The sequence below is a fragment of the Anser cygnoides genome, chromosome 2 (assembly GCF_040182565.1).
Source record: "Anser cygnoides isolate HZ-2024a breed goose chromosome 2, Taihu_goose_T2T_genome, whole genome shotgun sequence".
Lineage (NCBI taxonomy): Eukaryota > Metazoa > Chordata > Aves > Anseriformes > Anatidae > Anser > Anser cygnoides.
This window is the reverse complement of record NC_089874.1, coordinates 150,052,875-150,072,613: the sequence shown is the minus strand read 5'-3', so window position 1 is coordinate 150,072,613 and position 19,739 is coordinate 150,052,875. Positions and strand designations below refer to the sequence as shown.

Genomic DNA, 19,739 nt, shown 5'->3' with positions numbered 1-19,739 from the left:
TTAAGCACTTTTTTAGTACGCGTGTCCATCAGAGTAAAATTTTTAACAAGAAGAGCCAGATTTGTTAAATGCTGCTGATCTTGGTTTTCCGTCTTGTTTATTAATTAATTTGTTAATGATAATTAGTTGATATATTTGTATTATTGGTCATTATTAATATTAATAATTTTAATTAATTTAAAACTTAGTTTTCTTTCTTAATCTGCAATTTCTAGAAAAACAAGTCTGTTCATAAGACTCTGAAAAATAATTACTGAGTTGTCTCCTAGAATAATATCGCATGACAACACCCTGTTATGTTTTGCAGCTAAACAAACATCTGAACAAAACTCTCCTTTAAGATAGAAGTTTATGTTGCTCACAGATTTTATTCACCAAAAATGTTGTTCCATTTTAAACCATTGTCTCTGCTGCTTTTCTTTTAAGGGATTTAAAGTGGATGAAAAAAAATCAGAATTGAGTGCTTTGTTCCTCTACACATCCTTAAGAATTACAACTGGAATTTTCAAGAACAGACTTAGTTTTCCCATATTTATTTAAGCATATGTTAAACATATAAAGTTAGCTTTCCACAAATAAAATATTGAATTGACCTTACCAGAAATTTTATGGAAGCAAAGTGCTACTGTTTTATAGTTGCTGAAGAAAAAGCCATTAGTCTTAAAAAAAAAAAAAAAAAAAAAAAAAAAGTAGCCTGTGTTTCAGAGTAATTTTACAGAAAATGGAGGAAACCAAGAGAAATATTAACAGTTTAACTTGTCGAAAACAGCTCAGTAAAATTGCCCCCATCCAAGTACTCACTGAAGAGATTCAGTATGCCTTCCACTTTCATGTGTCAGGGGCATTTAAGCAGCCGAAATAACTGTCATTTAATTATTCCAATAAATGTCAACACTCAATATTAGTATACTGGAAATCTCACTTTATCAGGTATGAAAAGGAAAATTTACAATTTTAACCTTTTTTTTCTTTTTTTTCTTTTTTTTCTTTTTTTTTTTCCAGTTATGAAGAAGTAACAGACGGGGGCAGTCTTGGACAAAAATCTCCTTTGTGCATTTACAACCGGCTGTATTGCTGGCTTCTGAGTATCCAAATTCAGGCACTGTGTCTGTTAAAAGAGACCACTTCAATAGTCTCTGTTTTTGATCTGTATTGTAAGCGTCAAGGAATGAACAGTGGTGAAGACCTGTATCACTCAGCTTCTGAGCAAAAGGGCTCCACTCAGCCCAAGGCAATTCGTAGAATGCTTCCTCTCACATGAAAAGGTTTCTATTTAAAAAATAAATAAAAAATCATTGCACAGCTTTTCAGGCCTAAGCATCGTTTGATCACTGGAGATTTAGTCTTGTTGTGTACGCAGAGCCCCGTTTAACAGCAGCTTCTGAACCCAACCCTCAGCTCCCTCTGGAAGCAGCAGAGATTTCTGAACTCTTGACAAGATCTAAGAAGGAAGATGCAGGACAGCTTTCCTCCCCGTCTGGAAGGTGACACCATGGGACAGGCTCGGGGTTACTGCCAGCATCGCTGAGAGGTACCTGCACCCCAAGGATATGTGCAGCTGCTGTCAGTGAGCTCTCCTAAGGCTGCCATAACCATTTGCTGTCTCGAGATTTGCTGAGAATTGCTCGGATAAAGATAAGAAGTAGGCACAGTTTTGGTTCTGCCCTGCATGTGCTAGCAGAACTAGCTCTCTGTGTTGCGTGTGCACCCAGGAAGTCTTTGGACACTTCCCATTGAACGTGATCTAAGGGCCTTAAATATGAAACCAAAAATAACAGGAAACTACATAGGAGGAAAGCAAGCTTATATTACTTGCCTTAAACAAATAGCCGGGAGTAATTGTGTTCCAAAGCAATTGATCTGACGGCTTAAGGAACTACAGGGTATTGTGACAAAGATTGTGAAAGCTGAAAAAAAGGAGAGGCAGTAGTTTCCTACCGCAAAAAGCAGATAACATCTTGAAAGATTTGGGGTTAACCTTTTTTTATTTTTTTTTCCCCTCACTTTGAATGCTCAGAGGATATATTTTGTGCACTTGTGCAAGTTTTGCAGCATCTGGATCTTTCACTAGATAAGTTGAACATCACCTCAGTCCACGTACTACACAAAAAACAAGGTATAAATAGGACGTTCAGCCGCACTCCACTAGTGTTGCAACTCCATTTTCCACTATTTGCTCATTTGCTCATTTGCCTGCAGTGACTGACTTTTCATGTCAGGCTTTTTGATAAAGTACTGTAATCAGCATGTGATCTTGATGGTTTATGTTTTCTTTTTTTTTTTTTTTTAATTTTTTTCTTGTTTTCTTGAGATTATCCATTGGGGTCATGTTGCAATCTTTAATTTACTGATGGCATCCTTCATAAATACTAGTTCAAACATTCCTGTAATATTGGCACTGCTCGCAGTAACGTTCTTTATCTTATGGTTCACAGAAAAAATATTGTCCCTGTCCTATTTAAATTAACACAGTGCTTAAGGTCAGTCAGTTTGCAACAGGGCCACGAGGAAAATAAAGCCTTGAAGAGCACAAGGTTTCTTACAGTGTGATTGTCAGAGGCATTTAGAATAGTCAGTGTTCTTCACTAGCACAAACAAAACCTCTGTCCCAAGGCTTGCAGTCTTGGAACACTGGCCACTAATCAAGTATTTTCTCTCATTCAGACAAAATTCAGTCCTTTCTACAATAGTCAGGCATTTTATAGGATTTTATCATGTCTCAAGGTTGCAACATATTTCTGTGTATCACTGGATAAATGAAGGGAAACAGAGCTTTAACTTAGAGCAGATTTGCGTTTTAGAAGAATTCTTTGCCTGCAAATCAGCCCAGGCCATCTCCTACAGCTCTGGCAGGATCACAGGTTTCTCCTTGCCCTGTTCCCACTGTAACCCCTCATCACCCACAGGATGCTCCGCAGGACTGGTGCGTGCAGTTTGGCTACTCTGTTCCAGCGCAACATGGTGTGAGATATAACACGGGGCTACGGTGCTAGAACAACTCTCCAAGTCATCTTGTTAGCGTAGCAACCACATAACCACCAAGTGATTATATGAAGGTGCTTTATTCAGCGCTGGAAGCCGGGGCAGGTGCCCAAATCTGGCTTCAAGTCCCGTTACATCCCGATCGTTATTTATACCTTCAACATTACGTAAGGTATACATATTCATTACAGGTTGCAACATCAGCCTCGCATTCCATTCTAATTAGCTCTCCTCCCATTTGCACATGCGTGGTGCCCTCCGGTGGTCGTCCAGGTGGTCGTCCAGATGAAGTAAGGAGTCTTCCTCTCCGTTAAACTTTTCACCTTTCCCACTCGACGCATGCTCTCTCCGCTCCTTGGTCCTGGTTCAACTCGTTTCAGCATTTTCAGGTTCTTATCAAAGGTCAGGTTGTACCTGTTGTCTCTCAGGGGTCCCTTTTAAGGATTTATTTGACCGTTCGGTATACTCCCTATAACAAATATCTCAGTATGCATAGATAAATTTGGATAATGTAAATACATTTGATAATGCTTATCTATATTTTATGACCCATCACCTAAGAAACATTAAAACATTCATTTGGTTTTCCACAACACTAACAATCTCTGCCACCCAACGCAGAAACAGGAGAAGAAGAAAGAATAGGCTATGTTGTTCTGCTGTCTTTGGGGAGGAATTTTGGGGAAAAATGCCTCTTAATGTCCTAGCTGTTGTACCTGGAGCCTAAGCCCTACTTCAGGCCACTGCAAACTTCAGAGTGTTGATGATGACAATAATAATAGTTCAGCACACATAAGGAGTTACTGCTGTTTGGAACATCTGCCGTGTTAAATATTTGGAAGGTTTGGCTTGGACAATCAGTTCTTAAATGTGCTCTGAATGTTTTGAGCATACAACGTCTGCAATGACAGCAAGCATTTTAGTCCTTGTAGTAACAAACCATGTGTTTGTATTGCTTCTGCACATGCTGGTTTGTTACAGCTAATATTAGTGTGTGTAAGAGACTGAGCCTACAGACAACTAGTCAGCAGCCTAATTAAATCAAGATTCATCACGATCTTACTCTATCCTGATCAATTCTTTCTCCCGATGCCAGGCAGGTGAGTAACTTCCCTCCCTGTCTCCCATCCCAGACAGGTAACGTTTAAAAACGACTGGTCCCCAACTCTGCAGGAGAGTCAGCCTGGTCTTTGACTGACATCAGTCTTTAGATAGTTCTCCCTCTCATCCTCACTGCCCTCCTCTACTGCCAGCCTGGAAAGCCTGGATGGGAAGCTCGACAGGAGGACAATGGGTCTTTCACCTGTGAGCTTTCCCCAGTGAAATAATTCTGCAGAGAGATATCCACCTAAGCTACACAAACCATCGGAGTCTACAAAGGGTATTTGAACCTATGTAATGATAAAAGCAATCTGGTTAGAATTTGACAGTATTCCACTAAATTCAAGAGCAAAACTCATTGGTAAGAAAGAGGGAGGATAGGATCAGATCATTTCAAAGGCAGCTATAAGCACCTTTGAAATTCAGTAAGCTTCAGGCTCGGCTCCTACAGGCAGCAGCTCTCTCCGAGCACTTCCCCACTGGTTCGTACAGAGCTGGCTGCATGTCTGCCAATTAGCTGTTTCTGTACTGTGTTGGGAAAAGAGAAACAGGCAGTGCTAATGCATTTTGTTACTGAAATCAACTGTGAATCATAAAGGTGCAATTCATAAAATAATATCCTGCCCTTCCATGTGGTCTAAAGATCATTTTCTTCATATTTTTTCATTGAATCTAATGATAGTTTAAAAACTTGTGTAGTTATTACCTGCATCCCCCTCCTCAGAAGAGAAAAAAGAAAAAAAAGAAAAAAAAAAGTGAAGAACAGCTTTGTTTCTCCAGTGTCCCACATTTTTCCTATATTTTATCTTTAAAAAAAAAAAAAAAAAAAAAAAACAATCCACTCGTGGCCTTTTGCCATGTGCAGAAAGTATTACAACCATAAGGCAGGGCAGATAACTTCAGATTACCAAGTACATTCTGTTCCTTTTCAAAAGCTTTCCTCATAAAACTTCTGAAATATTTCACCGTATATAAAATTTTCTGAATTAAGGAGCAAAAAAATGAACACCATAAGTGTGCAGTGCAGTGCTTCATTTTGGGGTTCACAATATTAGGTCGTAGCCTCGTGTGCCACATTTAAGGTAACATTTTAAAATAAGAGCTTGAACAAGGCTGGTGATTTAATGATGCATTTGTGTACCAGTGGAACAGCAAAATTCTGTCTTGGTAATAGGCATAATGAGCGCTCACTTCCTTTTTTGTCATCCTTTTTGCTAGAGTGATTTAGAGAATCACCATTGTCAAACCTGTGCTTCAGTGCGCAAGTCCAGTTCAGGTGTACAAAACAATTTCCTAAGTATTTGCCTCTTATCTTTCTGCCATTAACTGGTCAGACTGTAATTTTGCTTCTGCTATTATATTTGTGTCATTTTTGTGCCATTAATGCAATTCTCTCTGATTTTCGACTGGGTAAATAAAGGAGAACCTCACCATAAATATTTACATTCGCTATTGTCATTTGCGTAACTGCATTCTCAGAGAGTTTTCAACAATATTTGTTAAACTGCCACTGATTTTCTGCCAAGCAGGGCTCGGCACTGACACTTGCTCTAGAGGGAGCCTCTGGCTTGAGAAGATGGGAGGAAGGGGAGGGAGAGGAGCTCTGAGGGCTGCGAAGCCGCAGAGGCTGCAGGTTGATCCCCGTGACAGGTATCTGGCAAACCGGGACGAGAGCCTGCCAAAACCGAACATATTGGCTTGCAAAGAACAACTTTATGGCTGCAGAGGATTTAAAATACATAAAGAGTAACATTTTTCCACAGCCATGGGTTGCAGCCGATGTGGGGACCTGCTGTCCCTCTGCGTGACAGGAGGCTTGAGGCCTTGTTCCCGCCTGGAGTCTGTGGGGTAAAGGGCGCTCCAGGGGGGGCTGGACGAGGACTTGGCAGAGCAAATTCCAGCTCTTCTCCTCCACAAGCCTCCTGGCTTTCGGTATCCAGGCTGCCCGTGTGGGATTTAACCTTCCAGGGGCTTAGGAGCTCATCTGGAGACACTTGGAGAGCGGCAGATGTGGGAGAGAGGCGCCTGCGGGCCTGCTGCTGGTTGTAAAACCCACTGACCGTGAAGATGTCTGAGTACGCTAGTGGGACATACACAGGGCGTTAGGTAACTACAAATGAAACGTTAAATGCTGGTGGCCCTCTGAACGCCTATGTGGGTTATCAAGTACTTTTAATGGATTTTTATTTTTTTTATGTCAGGATATAAATTGTCCATAAATTTCACTTTGATTTCTTCATTTGTTTTTGGTCACTGTCTCTGTCCTCCTTGTGCTACAGAGGGGGAGCAGAAGCCACCCATGTACCAAGGACTGAGGTGTTAAACCCTGAGATGCTTGACTGATGGTGACACACGGGACATGGCAGAGAGATCCATCACCAGTGCATATGGGACAAGTATAAATGCTTCAGGGCACGTGGGAGCCACAACGCCTGCCATAATTGCAAGCAGTGGAACAAAACTCAGGTTTAACTGCTCATATTCAGCTGCTGCTTCCTCTGCTCTCATCTGCTGCAGTCACAGTAGCTGCTGCTTTCTTCGGTGAGCCTCGGTTCCCTGATGGCAGCAGGTTGCTGCCTTGCTGGGACTCTGTGGGTGAAATGAGCACTTTTCAGGACAGATTAAAAACAGTACCACCCAAAAAGCAGGAAGAGTCTGGTGGAGCATGCAGAGAGTGATTGTGTATGATCGTTTGTATATACAGATTACAGCTCAGCTGACAAATGGCTCTGGTCTCCTTGATTGGCAATTCAGAGAGAAAACTGTTCATGGGTGAGAGGCCACTTTGCAGCTTGACAAAAGGCATGAGGAGAGGAAAAGAAGGCCCATTACACGGGAGATTTAATAATAGTACATCATCACAGTCAGTTCTGTATGATACAGTTATGCAATGATTTCTCAGAGAATTGGCTAGATGGCCAGGAAGTCCTTTCCCATAAGCAGCACTAATTGAATATACAGCTGGATAACTCCAGCAAAATGACCAAGAGTAAGACGGTTGAATTAGCTGATATTATGAGGTGGTTTTTAGGGCTGTGATTCAGTTGTCCACACCTCGTTGTCTTGCACCATTTGAAGTATTTAAGTCATCCTTTTGGCCTTATTCTCCAGATGTGATTTGGAGGGGCATGGCTTTCCCCATAGTTCCTCTCTGCCCCATAAGAGCATCTCATATACCCAAAAGCATCTTCAGTGTCACTCGACATTTAAATGTATGCAACTGCACTGAGCCCCTGGATTCTAATTCCAACGAGATAAATAGTAGATGCCATCACTCCACTGCAATGCTTTTTCAGATAATCTGCAGATGGAGGGAAAGAGCACTGCATTAAACCACATGCCAAAGGTCATCTTTGCAATTACAAGTCTATTGTTAGGAGTTAATCGTGATAACTGCTGGAAAAGAGGTATCATTAAGTAGCCTTTAAGATGTGGACAATTTGCCCATAATTATATGATTTTTGTTCCTGTATTATGTGGCTTCCTGAAGCTCTGCACATTAAGACATTGCCTGTTTTTTGGCTTATATGCTTCATTTGTTGGTTTTGTGTGTGGTTTGTTTTTGGTTTTGTTTTCTAAAGAAATAATAATCAGCAAGAGTTAAGATGTTTTCTGTGTCTTCATCTCCCAGATACAATTTTTGACTGAACCAAAAGAGAACAATTTTTTCTTTAACTATGAGGTCAAGAGGATTTGTATCTAAATGGCCTCTGGAAGGGAATACTGATGCTGCTATAGAAAGGCAAATCAATAACCCTTGGAAAATAACCTCTTAGGAGAATGAACAATAACACAATCATTCAGATAAATGCACAGCAGGTAATGAAACATTTTTAGAAAGTGTAAGGCAGATTTTATCATCAAAATCGAATATTTAAGAGGGTAACTCAGTATGCTTTTGTAAAGGCTTCCTTTAAGTGTATTTTGCACTAGGTGATTAGTCTGCTGGACTGTAATGGAAAATGAATTATTGAATTTTTTAAATATTCAAGAGGATCTTGTTTGTTCTGGAAAAAACAAACAAAACACACACACATCCCAGTCCCCAGTAACAAAAGTGTGCGTTAAGTTATCTTCAAAAAGCAGCTGAGCTGACAATGCTTATAAAACAAAACAGGCAACAAGAAAATGTAACATCAAGATCTTAAATAGTTTCATGTTTCTTCCTTTCCAAGTTAGCCCACAAAATCCAATAGGTTCCATGTGCAATGTTTAAAAGAGTTTCAAGAAAATCTTATCTTGTTTCCAGAAATACTTTGCCGGTAAAGCAAGGATATTAGGGCATTTTGAGAACACAAGTTAAATGGATTCCTGATCCCGCAAACTGCCAAGCACTTCTTCCAAGCGGAATCACTTAATATTTCCCAGGCTTTGCTTAACATCATGCTTAATTAAACTTCTGCTAATAAACATGAAGGGCTCAATTTAGCTCCATAGCTAGACTCCATTGACAGAGTCGTTCAGTCAAGCCCACTTATCTGCTTGTGTATTTATTTTCAGTTGATACATGCAGTGTCTGCACATATATAACTATATATGTGTATTTTTAAAAGAAATCCAAGATATAGGGGGGGAAAAAAGCTTTACTTACTTCACAATATAAATGAAAATTGCTTTTTTAAGGAGATGTTTTGTCTTGGGTAGCTTTCTAAATTTAAAACAAGTATTTCACAAACACACATACATCTTTACTGTGTTCTTATCTAATGTATTTTAGGCCTGAATGTCTTTAAATGCAAATACATTAATTACAATTGTGTTTATTGAAAAAAAATAGGGTTAAGAATGTAAATTGTAAATTTGGCCATAAAATACCATATTTTTCTGCCCTGTGGTGCTGTTAAGGTACATGACAGAGCAGTGTCACCACAGCTGTCTGATGGCTGCTCGTCTGAGTTAGATGTTCCATTTGCTTTAATTTAAAGCCACCACCAACAATTTTAAAACATTCTAACTTGATGCCATGCAAAAGACAGGGCTTATATGCACTACATATTTTCCAGCTACAGTCTAGAAATGGGCACCATATTGCAGCTTTTGCTCAGCTGAAATTACCTGAGGGAGACTCAATAAAGGTTTCCCTACAACATGTATGTAAGAACTATTATCCCATGAGTTATGCACGGGTACAAATGGGAAAGTCTCATTTCTGCTAATTGCAAATTCCACTGGAAAAGTAAGGAGGAAAAAGAAGCATTTACTAAGTGGAAAAGCATGGAAAATAGGGAGAAACGTGTATTTTACTGTTTAATGCAAGACACTGTAAAACCTGAAGAGGAAAAAGTTCTAACAATTAAATTCTTCAGTCATTTACTGTTTGCAATTAGGACAGGAGTTTATATGGCTGGAAGCCCAGCTCTGGCTGTGAGGCCGTTCTCCAGCTGGGATGTGGTAACCACCCCATAGCTCAGCTGCAAAGGAGCTTCTCAGAGGAAAGGAGCAAAGGGGCTGTGTTAGCTCATCCAGGGGACGAGTAAGAGTAACAATGAAAGCAGGACCATCGGGACCATCAAGAACCAATTTTTAAGCTGGGACAGGAAGCAGCACCATTTTAACCATGTGGCAAAAGGGCTGGAAGAAAAGGAAAGAAAACCAACTATGTCCATCCAGCAGTAGTAGAAGCAAAGCAGCCTGGTGAACACAGACTGTCCTTCACACTGCTGGCACGTTTGAAGTTGCAGATGTGCAAATTCAGAAAAGAAATGGCAATTACTGTCTGACAAGGCAATGCAAAAAGCAGGCGGCAACTCTGTAAGTTCAGGGAGAGCTACAGTGGTGTGGGATGGGAGAGCTCTGTGTGCAGGACAACATTTCTCTCTGGGATACAATACAACAATTTGTTCTACCTTGCATTTGTCTGTTTCAAATGAGTGCTCCTGAAGCCAAGTATTTAATTCTATGTCTGTGCTTAGGCAACTTGAGTTCCAGCACTACTGGAAATGCACAGCCCCCATGGGCGAGTGTACAGATATCTAACTGCAAAGCAAAATTTTTCTAGAGGACATTCAGTTTGACAGCTGTAGCTATTCCCTTCTGAATATTTTCAAATTTTACTAGGAATTACAAATATAAAGACTAAGTATACATGAAACCACATCTGTGGTAAATTCGTTGTATCATTGACTCCTATGAACATGGGTGTTCATAGATAGTTTCTTGTGTTAATGGCTCAGTTGAAAGACGTATATGTAAATATTTATTTATTCACAAGTTCCTGAAGAAATCTAATGGTTTAAAATCACTCAGCTTCTCTGTAACATCAATGATATTTTTATCTGCTCTGTGTGTACATAAAAGGAATTATTCCATTGACAGTTACTTTTTCACAAGTGACACGTACAAAATAAAAGTGACCTCACTCACCAGATAAAGATGAAAGAAAGAAAAAGAGAAAAAGAAAGAAAGAAAGAAAGAAAGAAAGAAAGAAAGAAAGAAAGAAAGAGAAAGAAAGAAAGAAAGAAAGAAAGAAAGAAAGAAAGAAAGAAAGAAAGAAAGAAAGAAGGAAAAGAAAAAGAAAGAAAGAAAGAAAGAAAGAAAGAAAGAAAGAAAGAAAGAAAAAGAAAAAAGAAAGAAAGAAAAGAAAAAAAAGAAAAGATGTGATTTATGGAAATCTTTAATGGCTGTTTTATAGTAAAAGGTTAGAAGTTCTCTCACTTTGTTCGAAGAGTGCTGTGGTCTAGCTTTACTTATTCATGTGACATACACATGCTTTTTCACTTACACAAGTGGTTTAGCTTTAATTATACACTGGGAAGAAAATAATCATAATGGCAACAATTGATTTCTCACTCTGTCTTTGATTAGGCAAACATTTTGCCAATCCATATTGCCTCAGTTTTTCCTATCTCTAAATTTAGAAGAATACTAATTTAGCACAATTATCCTTAAAAATTAGTGTTTAATTCCCATTTTTATCTGAAATTACTAGAGCATTACCCCATAAGCTGATCATCCTGTCTTCATCCACAGGGAAAAGGAACCCTCCATGCGCACGTAGCTGTCAGTGCAGATGAAGAAAGCAGTCAGTCACTTGTTCCTCTTTCCTAATCCTCCATTTACTCTCTCTGGCTACATCCGTATCCTTGAATCTTAGAATCATAGAATCATTTAGGTTGGAAAAAACCTCTAAAGTCATCCAGTCCAACTGTTAACCTAGCGCTGCCAAGTCCACCATTAAACCATGGAAGATTGGTCCAGGGACCACCATCAGGTCAGTACAGGGACCCTTCTCTGGTCCTAAGGCCAAGGGGTGCAGCACAGCCAGCCCCTGTGCATGAATCTGGACCTCTGTTATTTGCCTACGCTCTGGTAGTTTTCTCAGAGGTGCTAACCATTAAACCAGTAATTGTGGAACTGTCTTTCACACATCCCTAGCACTCTGCAGTAATTAGTGAGGATTTAACCACAAAAGGAAGAAAATACCAAGAGAAACACTCCTACAAGATGACTTCTTCCTCCCAAACCTTCTGAATGTTGTCTCATAGAAGACAGTAGTAGGACGGATCCACTGGTATTGCAGATGCTGCAGATGCTGCTATAACACCGCTATGTTTTTTCAGTGCTGACTACATTATTTTCTGCTTCTCTTGAGAACTAAACTGCAGACAATTGCAGTCAGGTACTCCTGAAGTGGATTGATGCATTACTTCTGAAGTCCAATGCCTTCAAGGGGACTAGCAGTGGGATGGGTTGTGTTCAACACTATACACATGGCATTTAATCTAGATAATCAAAATTATGCATCTTGTAGCAAATAAGACAGAAGAAAAATAGGGGAAATATGGTATTGAGTTAATGCTCCAATTAGTTTAAATGCTACTTGAACTTAATTAACTATTATATTGCTTGAAGATGTTCCATAAATGAATTGCAGATGTACATATGCAGAGGAGTGGCACTAATCTATGTTATTAAAAGATTTATGAAAGGATCTCACAAGACTTATAGTACCCATAAATGTGATCACATATGAGAGTAAGTCTTAACTAAAATCTTTTTAATGAAGCTATTACTGTTAATGCCAAGGTGGGTTTTTTTTGTGTTGGTTTTTTTTTTTTTTTTTTGGTGTGTGTGGTGTGGTTTTTTTTTTTGGAGGGGGGGGGGGAGTTCCTTTCTGGTTTCTTGCTTCAGTCCACGCTTGATATTCATGATCATGTCTTGAAATTCCTTACTTTTGTGAACAGACTTATATTTCCCCTGGTCCTTCGCAGGGAGCCTGCTTCTCTATTATATTCAAAATCCCGTGCCCTCTGAAGTGCGTGAGAGTTTGACACTGGCTCCTGGGGGATGTCTCGCAGGGCGTGTAATCACTGTGTGCAGACAAATTGCAATTTAATTGGAAATGATACATTTCACAACTTGTTAAATTCGCATCCTTTTTTACAAAATACAAAATTTCATTGCACAGATCATTTGAACACCTTTGTCATATTGAAGGGGGAAAGAATTAATTAAATCCTGGATTGCCAATCAAGTTGAAAAGGCAAGATGGAAATCCCCATAAAACAGTAGGCAAGTAATGGTGCTCAAATTGTGATAGAGACTAATGTGTCTTGCAAATGAAAATGCCATATCCAATCTGTAATATAATGATGTGCACAGATTTCTCCCTGCCCCCATTCCCACTCCTTTTACTCAAGTCTAAAGTGCACTCTGTAATGCATTATTAAGCTAAATTCTGACCCAGTTTCTTAATTATCTGTAAGCTACAGGGAACTTGTAGCAGAATATTAACTAAGGCAAGAGATGTAAGACAGAAGAATCCACAATGGTATTAGAGAGAATCATTAACATTTTGCTAAGGAAATCCTTCACATTTTAATATTTAACCTAATCTAACATGTAGAATTTATATTTTAAAGGGGTACAAAGTACATACCGGCCAGGCCACCAAAACAACCCTGGCAAATAAGAAAAGAAAGCAGAAGTAGTTGGGGAAGCCCTCCTGGATCCACAAAACCAAAAACCTGTAGCATACTGACACATTTCTGGGACAGCAGGACTTCCCCCATCTATTCTTAGTGGATACCCTCGACAGTTGTTACCATCTCATGTAATGTTATGTGCTGCACTATTTATTTTAGATGAACTGTATAATATCATCTGATGAGGGTTATATAATGCATGCAGTTCGGGGGGTACAACAAGGAAAAACAACTGTTGTACTACACGACAGCTTGAAACTATCTTCCAAACATGTTTGTGCCTACAGGACGTTAGTATCAAGTTAGTGGTTTCAGTTTTATACCTTCCTGCAAGGGTACATAATAGTGGAATAGGAGAAGTTTTCTTGGTTAAAAATCAACCATGGCTATACTATATCAGAACTGAAGAATACATGGACTTCTACCTACAAATCTGCAGGCATATATAATTATGAATGTTTACTGTATCTCTGACGAAATCTGTGTGTTTCAGTGACTGAAAAACATACTGCAAGAGCAACACATTTAGTGAGAACAACTTTTAATATAAAATATATTTCAAAATTATTTGAGGGAAAAATACTTTCCCCACCCCAAAAATGAAGGATTTTTGGTATGCTCATAGGGAAGGTCAAGCTTTAATTGTAAAATTTAGACAGCAGAGAAAGGCTGCAAGGTGTACTTATAATTCTATGGACAAGGATGTATATGTTCAGTTCAAAGATCAACGAATGTCCATGAAGTCCAATCACCATAGGGTTAAGAAGTCACCCAGCTCAGCAGAATATAGAATTTGTGTATATATATATATATATTTAAAAGATTAGTTTCATAAATTTATCAACAAACAAATCCTACCATTTGAAAAAGAGTAAGGAGTCAGTTAAATACAATTTTTTATTAGTAATAGTGTCAAATGCAACTTATGTGGCAAGTCTGTAGTTTGCAAAACATTTGATGATTTGAAAGTGCTAATGAGCTTAATGCACATTCAAGTACATTGCTTCAATTTGAAGTGTACTTCCTCTACTGGAGCGCTTGGATGTATCATTGCTAATGCTAACACTGCGAATTTCCCACCTCAACCCGCTAAATATTATTCTCCTTCTAGGAATACAGGTGTCCAGAAATTCTCCAAAGTGACAAACAATGAGACCGAGACACCTTCCCTTTACACATAAGAAAACAAACAAACAAACAAGAGATCAACACTTTATACTTCAGTACCTACATCTGTGCTTAGGCATTGAAACAAATCGCCTGACTTTCGAAGGGCAGATTGTTTTACTTTGTAAAAGTAGCACACGCTTTTTGCATTTGCATGGCCTTGTATTTTTCTTTTAGAATACTCATTGTGCTCTATCAGGCCTGAACATCCACGCCATGGGATCCTCTACAGAAAATGAACTTACTTGTTTCACAGAGATGCATTCACAGTTCCTTTGAGTCCGACTGCAATAAAGCCAGCGTCTAGTCACCCTTCCTTGACTGGAGGATGTTTACCCACATAAATAAGTCACGTAAACCGCCTGTGACATCCTGACCCCACAGTGTGTGTGGTTCTTTCATCTCCTGAAGTGTTTTGATCCAGTGGTGGACTACGAGGAAATCTGCACGGCCGCTTAGGTGGGAAACCGCTCTGACGGATGCAGCCGTGGCTGGAGAGACGACCTAAGGGCCTTTACCTCGTCTTCATCAAGCAAAGCGAAGTCCTCAGTGAAAATATGCTGGTATCTATTGCTCACTTCTCAGCATAATAACCAGTGCTATTATTGTTAAATGAAAGAGAACCCCCCTCCCCCAAAAGCAAAATCATTTATTTTGACACAGAAAGTTTCGTCTCCTCGTGTCATGCTGCTTCTTGGTTGTCACTGTTTCTCTCACAGAAATGTCCAGTAAAAGATCTTTTCTTCTCAGGACTCTATTTCTTCCATCACTTCCATGACAATCGTTCGCGGGCCGGTCAGGATGAGGTTGCTCACTGTCCTGTAATCCACGTGGAGAACGTTGAGGCCGTTCACAGAAACGACGAACTGGCAAACCTGTGGAGAAAGACAAGCAGCAAAAGTTATGCATTAGACTTTTTGTGTCAGGTTACCTACAAAGACATCAACTCCTGGGCATGCAAAACCTCCAGAACTCTTTGTGCTCTCTCATTCGGTGCTCTTAAGAAAGATACAGTCCTTAGAATTAACTTGGCAAGATAATTTTCCTTTTTTAAAAAAAAGGTTTTAAATATCACTACAGCTTTGAAACCTGTGGAATTTTGAAGTTCTACGTCAATATTTTTTCTTACAACACCATGATATCAATGGTGCTTTGCAAACAATATGGGACAAGACAGCTCTGGCCATTGCAAACAGGTTGTTATTCCATCTGATATGATTTAGACAGCTCTTGATAGTCACAGTAAAAATGTGCGTCATGTTTCCAGGCTCAGGGCAGAGCCTGGATGATGATCTCACTAGATTCAGCGCCAGAACCTCCACCAGTGCACAATGAACCCAAAGGATCCAAATTCTAGGAAATAATACCATGGAACATAAAATGCCACTGTCATTTTCAGGAGATATTCCAACATAAACTTAGCTCTTTATACTTCTTCTGTGAATGGTTTTTGGTTTTCTTTGGAAAGTATGGATCATTAATTAATTTCAAATATGCTAATATTTTGTTTCTAAATGTCACAAAAATTTCTAATGTTGAAAGTTTTGTATCATCAGAGGTTATTTTCTGTCCAAAAAGTCTTGATAGAAATATTCGGACCAACTCCACCGTGCATTTCAGTGGTGCCCAGTGCCAGGACAAGAGGCAATGGACACAAGCTGGAACACAGGAGGCTCCCTCTGAACGCCAGAAGCACTTCTGTGCTGTGTGGGTGACGGAGCCCTGGCACAGGTTGCCCAGAGAGGCTGTGGGGTCTCCTTCTTGGAGACCTTCAAAAGCCACCTGGACGTGGCCCTGTGCACCCTGCTCTGGGTGTCCCTGCTTGAGCTGGGGTGGGACCAGATGGCCTCAAGAACGCCCTTCCTACCTCAACCATTCTGTGTTTCTGTGATTCTGCATCTTAAAAAAGTTAGGAAAAGTCAGAGCAAAAAGTCACATCAGCATTGTAAAAACCTGACAAGGAAAAGAAAAATATCAATATTTATTCCTCAAAAACATTAAGCCTTCTCTGGCTGTAATCATAATATAATGGTATTTGTTAAAAATGTCAGAAATGTGTAGTGTCTAGATCTGTTTTTAATGATAAAAATATGGAGCCTAAAGAAACAATAATATCATCCTGATGCTTCAATGAAAACAATGCATTCCCTAGAACGTTATCTTTCTCATAACTGATCTTGAGTCTGTATAAAATAAGCTCTGAAGAGCATATCACTATAGAAATTTTCAAACTTTATATTTTTACCTTTTATCTTTAGGCAGAAACACAGCAGCAGAGGTGGGAAACAGTTTTACTGTCTTACATTGCTACCCCTAAACCATGTTTTCTCACAAGCCCAACCATTCAGCTTTTGCGCGTCAGCGACCTTCTGTCTCAAGTAGAGCAGGGATTCAGCGTGGTGAAGCCCAACTCGTATTTGTGCAAAATGTACAGAATGCGGCTATCAATGTTCCATTTAAGGAAAATTATAGAGGAAGCAAAGCCAATCCCAAAATAAAACATTTCATCAGAAATGCTACTGATGTTTTTAATCTCTGCTCCTTCGGGCCTACGCACAGGAACAGCAGCAGCAGCAGCCGCCCCTAAGGGGACACCAAACTTCTCTTGAACCTTACCCCTTCAAGAATTGCTGTGCAGGGCTTGAGGTCCTGGAAGTCTGCCTTAGTGGTTGGTGGTCTCAACAAGCTCTGAAGTATGGCAATCAGCTCTTGGCCACTTCGTAGCAGTATGGATCTATCTTTCCTGTGCCTTCATATGCTAGTTCAACTGCACGCAGCACCGTACAGCTTTTGCACGCAGACAAAGCTTTCTGAATGTTAAGGCTTTTGATTGAAGAGGTAGCCCATCATCCTCTTCAGCATGCCTCAATTAGCATTTAAGAGATATGTTTAGTTTAAAATGCAAATTTTTGCAGTATCTATAGGCTTCTCAACTCCCAGTGGTATTTCCTAATGCTTTCTAGGGCTTTCCAAGATTGTATCAAGTTTTACTGAATTATAGCTTTGGCTCCAGAAGAATATTTGAGTTGATTTAAAACAGACCTGCAGAAATAGCATTGTCTCTTCTGCCTTAATGCAATTTTTGGAAGTTGAATGGCTGACGTTTGTTTTGCTGCTGTCTGTTCTCAGACTTCTCGAGTTACTGGAATCCCAATGCATGGGACTCGTCTTTGGCCAGGGACAGGCACGCAGGCGTGTGATGGATAAATCTGCATGCTGGATCGTGTGAGGGGCTCTCGGGGACCCCGAGGAACGTCCCTGGCAAAGGAACAGACCTTCCAGACTGGCCAGCTACTTGCACCAAGGGTACAACCGTGTAAATGTGGATGGGCACCGCAGCAGCGAACAGCAAGCCAGATGCCAAAGGGCGAGCGTCTCATGCAAAAGACCGGAGTTGACCCATCTGCATTCCCAAGGTGTTTGTTTCAGTGTATGCTCTTGACAGTAGAATGGCAGCTGCGTGTAGGGGCTGAGAACAGTCTTCTTCATACCATCCTTTGCACTGGATCCAAATGGCATTTTAGTTTCACCATTTTCAATTAGTTCATTTTTCAAAATACTCCACCCAAGCCAGGTGAGAAAAGTAGAGAGGCAGCCAAGGCATAGAAGAAAGAACAACTGCCCTAAAACTACATGAAAAGAGCTGTAAGGAGCAGAAGAGAGATGATAACACAGAGCCAGTCACCCTGGTGGCATAAAAGCTCTCTCCATAACCATCATTTTGCCAGTGCTCCCAAAAGCTGAGCCTGCAAATTCCAGCTCCAGCTCCCTTGGGGATGAAGAAACGTGGAGCCATGTGCTAGGTCCCACAGACCTGGTGAGGGGAGAGAGGTTTTCACGATCCTGAGCCCTGAGTGCTTCGTGGTGAGGGGAGCAGTGTCCTCAACTCAGCCCATTTTGTTCTCCCACCCCAGTTTCCCATCTAGTGCATCCAGGATGGGGAAATGAAACACAGTGCTGCTTTGTGCACTTTGGCTATCACGAATCCTGCCCCAAAGAAGCCAGCACAGTGAGCTGCTCTCTTGGTGGTGCTACAAAAGAAGTGCAAGAGAGAGAGTACCCGCAAACCAGCCCAGCTGAGTATGTCAACCCTCTTATTATCTTAGGAATTTTCTTAAGGCAGCTGGTTTACAAAATTTCAATGATTTAATGCTGCATTTATAAAAACACATTTCAAAAAGCTCTAAGTGTTCAGCTCATAACTACAGCTGCTAAGGGCTTTGTAACTATAAACATGCACAATTTCTCTGTAGCTTTCCACACGTCAGTAGCTATAATAGATAATAAACCAAAGTTAAAAGAGTCTCAAAGAGCCTTTTATTGCTCATTTCCTCATAGCTCTCCAAGGAGCCTGACAGGAGATAACCATCCATTTTTATCCCTCAAACTTCAAGAAATGACAAAGCCCAGAAGAAATTCCAACCATTTTGTTGGTCAGGATGTAGTGATATAAAAAACACGTAAACAGTAACAGTTAAATTAAGTAACTCTGAAATGAAAATACTTAATTACTTTTAAAAAATTACGTTAATAAACATTTATTGTTAACTATATCTGTTTCCCACCCTGACAGAAAACAGCCCACAGAATTATGGATAGGAGGAAAGGTATGTGTGCCTCCATCTTTCTGTGGGTTTTCACTGGCTCATACAGAAGATTTAACCAAATCCAGGTGTTCCCAGGAAAAGAAAAACTTCAGCTTAGGGCTTCAATTTGACCAGAAAGGATCTGGAAGCCTTCTGCTTAAAGAAGTCAGCAAAGATGTGTCGTGCCATTCCACATCAAACTGAAGGCGGCGAGAAGAGGAATTATAATTATTGTTACCACAATGTTTAATGGCCAGAATGAGGATTCTGCTCTACTGGGAGCTGCACAGTCCTTCCCCCCGTGACTGGTTAGTGCTGTCTGCCCTCCGTGATGAGCCTGGGCTGCTAGCTCATGCTTGGTCTTGCTAAGGCAAGGTGAGAAGGATTGTGAGATGCTCCAGGTGGGTATCGGAGACCTGACAGCACAGCTTGGAGAACAGTAACGGGCATGAGCATGAAATTGCACAAGTTAAGACAAATTATTTAATAAGGAAATTATTAAATTAAAAAATATTTAATAAAAAATATTTGATAAAAACATTGCATAGTTGTCAGTAATTCTTACCTAGCTGCCTGCTTTAGAATTGCCTTAATATTTATAAATGCTACTGGAATATTATGTTAGCATAGGCTGTTAGGCTAGGTTCCCAAATATTCAGAGGCTGTGGTATAGGCTTCAGTCACCCATCCTTGTGGAGCCAGGCCTTGATTTCTGGGCCTTTTACGATTTAATATTTTTAAAAATCCTCACAGAAATGATTTATTTTTTGAGGTACTCTTTTTAGAGGGCACTGTGAAAGATAACCAGGAACTAGAAATTCTACCGCTGTATTTGGCTTAAGTGAAAATTGCAAAGTTCTTGGGAAAAGTCCTAAAAAAAACCATTTAAATGTACAGACGCAGCGAGTGTGACTGCAAATCACTGGTGTGGCTGCAAGCAGCAGCCACACAGAGTCCACAGATAGCATATCTCCCAACA

General features: G+C 40.1%; 1 protein-coding gene and 1 long non-coding RNA gene across 3 annotated transcripts in view; both read right to left on the bottom strand.

Annotated features, from left to right (window-relative positions):
• Positions 1–3,046: 3,046 nt before the first annotated feature.
• On the bottom strand, positions 3,047–12,128 carry LOC136789794 (uncharacterized). Its single transcript, XR_010828779.1, has 2 exons — positions 11,020–12,128; positions 3,047–7,384 (listed from the first exon to the last, which is right to left on the bottom strand). It is a non-coding gene; the product is annotated as an uncharacterized lncRNA (long non-coding RNA).
• Positions 12,129–13,886: 1,758 nt separating this feature from the next.
• DEPTOR (DEP domain containing MTOR interacting protein) overlaps positions 13,887–19,739 on the bottom strand; it is a 76,992-nt gene continuing 71,139 nt past the window's right edge. For both annotated transcript variants that reach the window (XM_013185030.3, XM_048071332.2), the window contains one exon: positions 13,887–15,049. In XM_013185030.3, the coding sequence (XP_013040484.1) occupies positions 14,921–15,049 (129 nt within the window). In that variant the 3' untranslated portion in view covers positions 13,887–14,920. The remainder of the gene's footprint in view (positions 15,050–19,739) is intronic.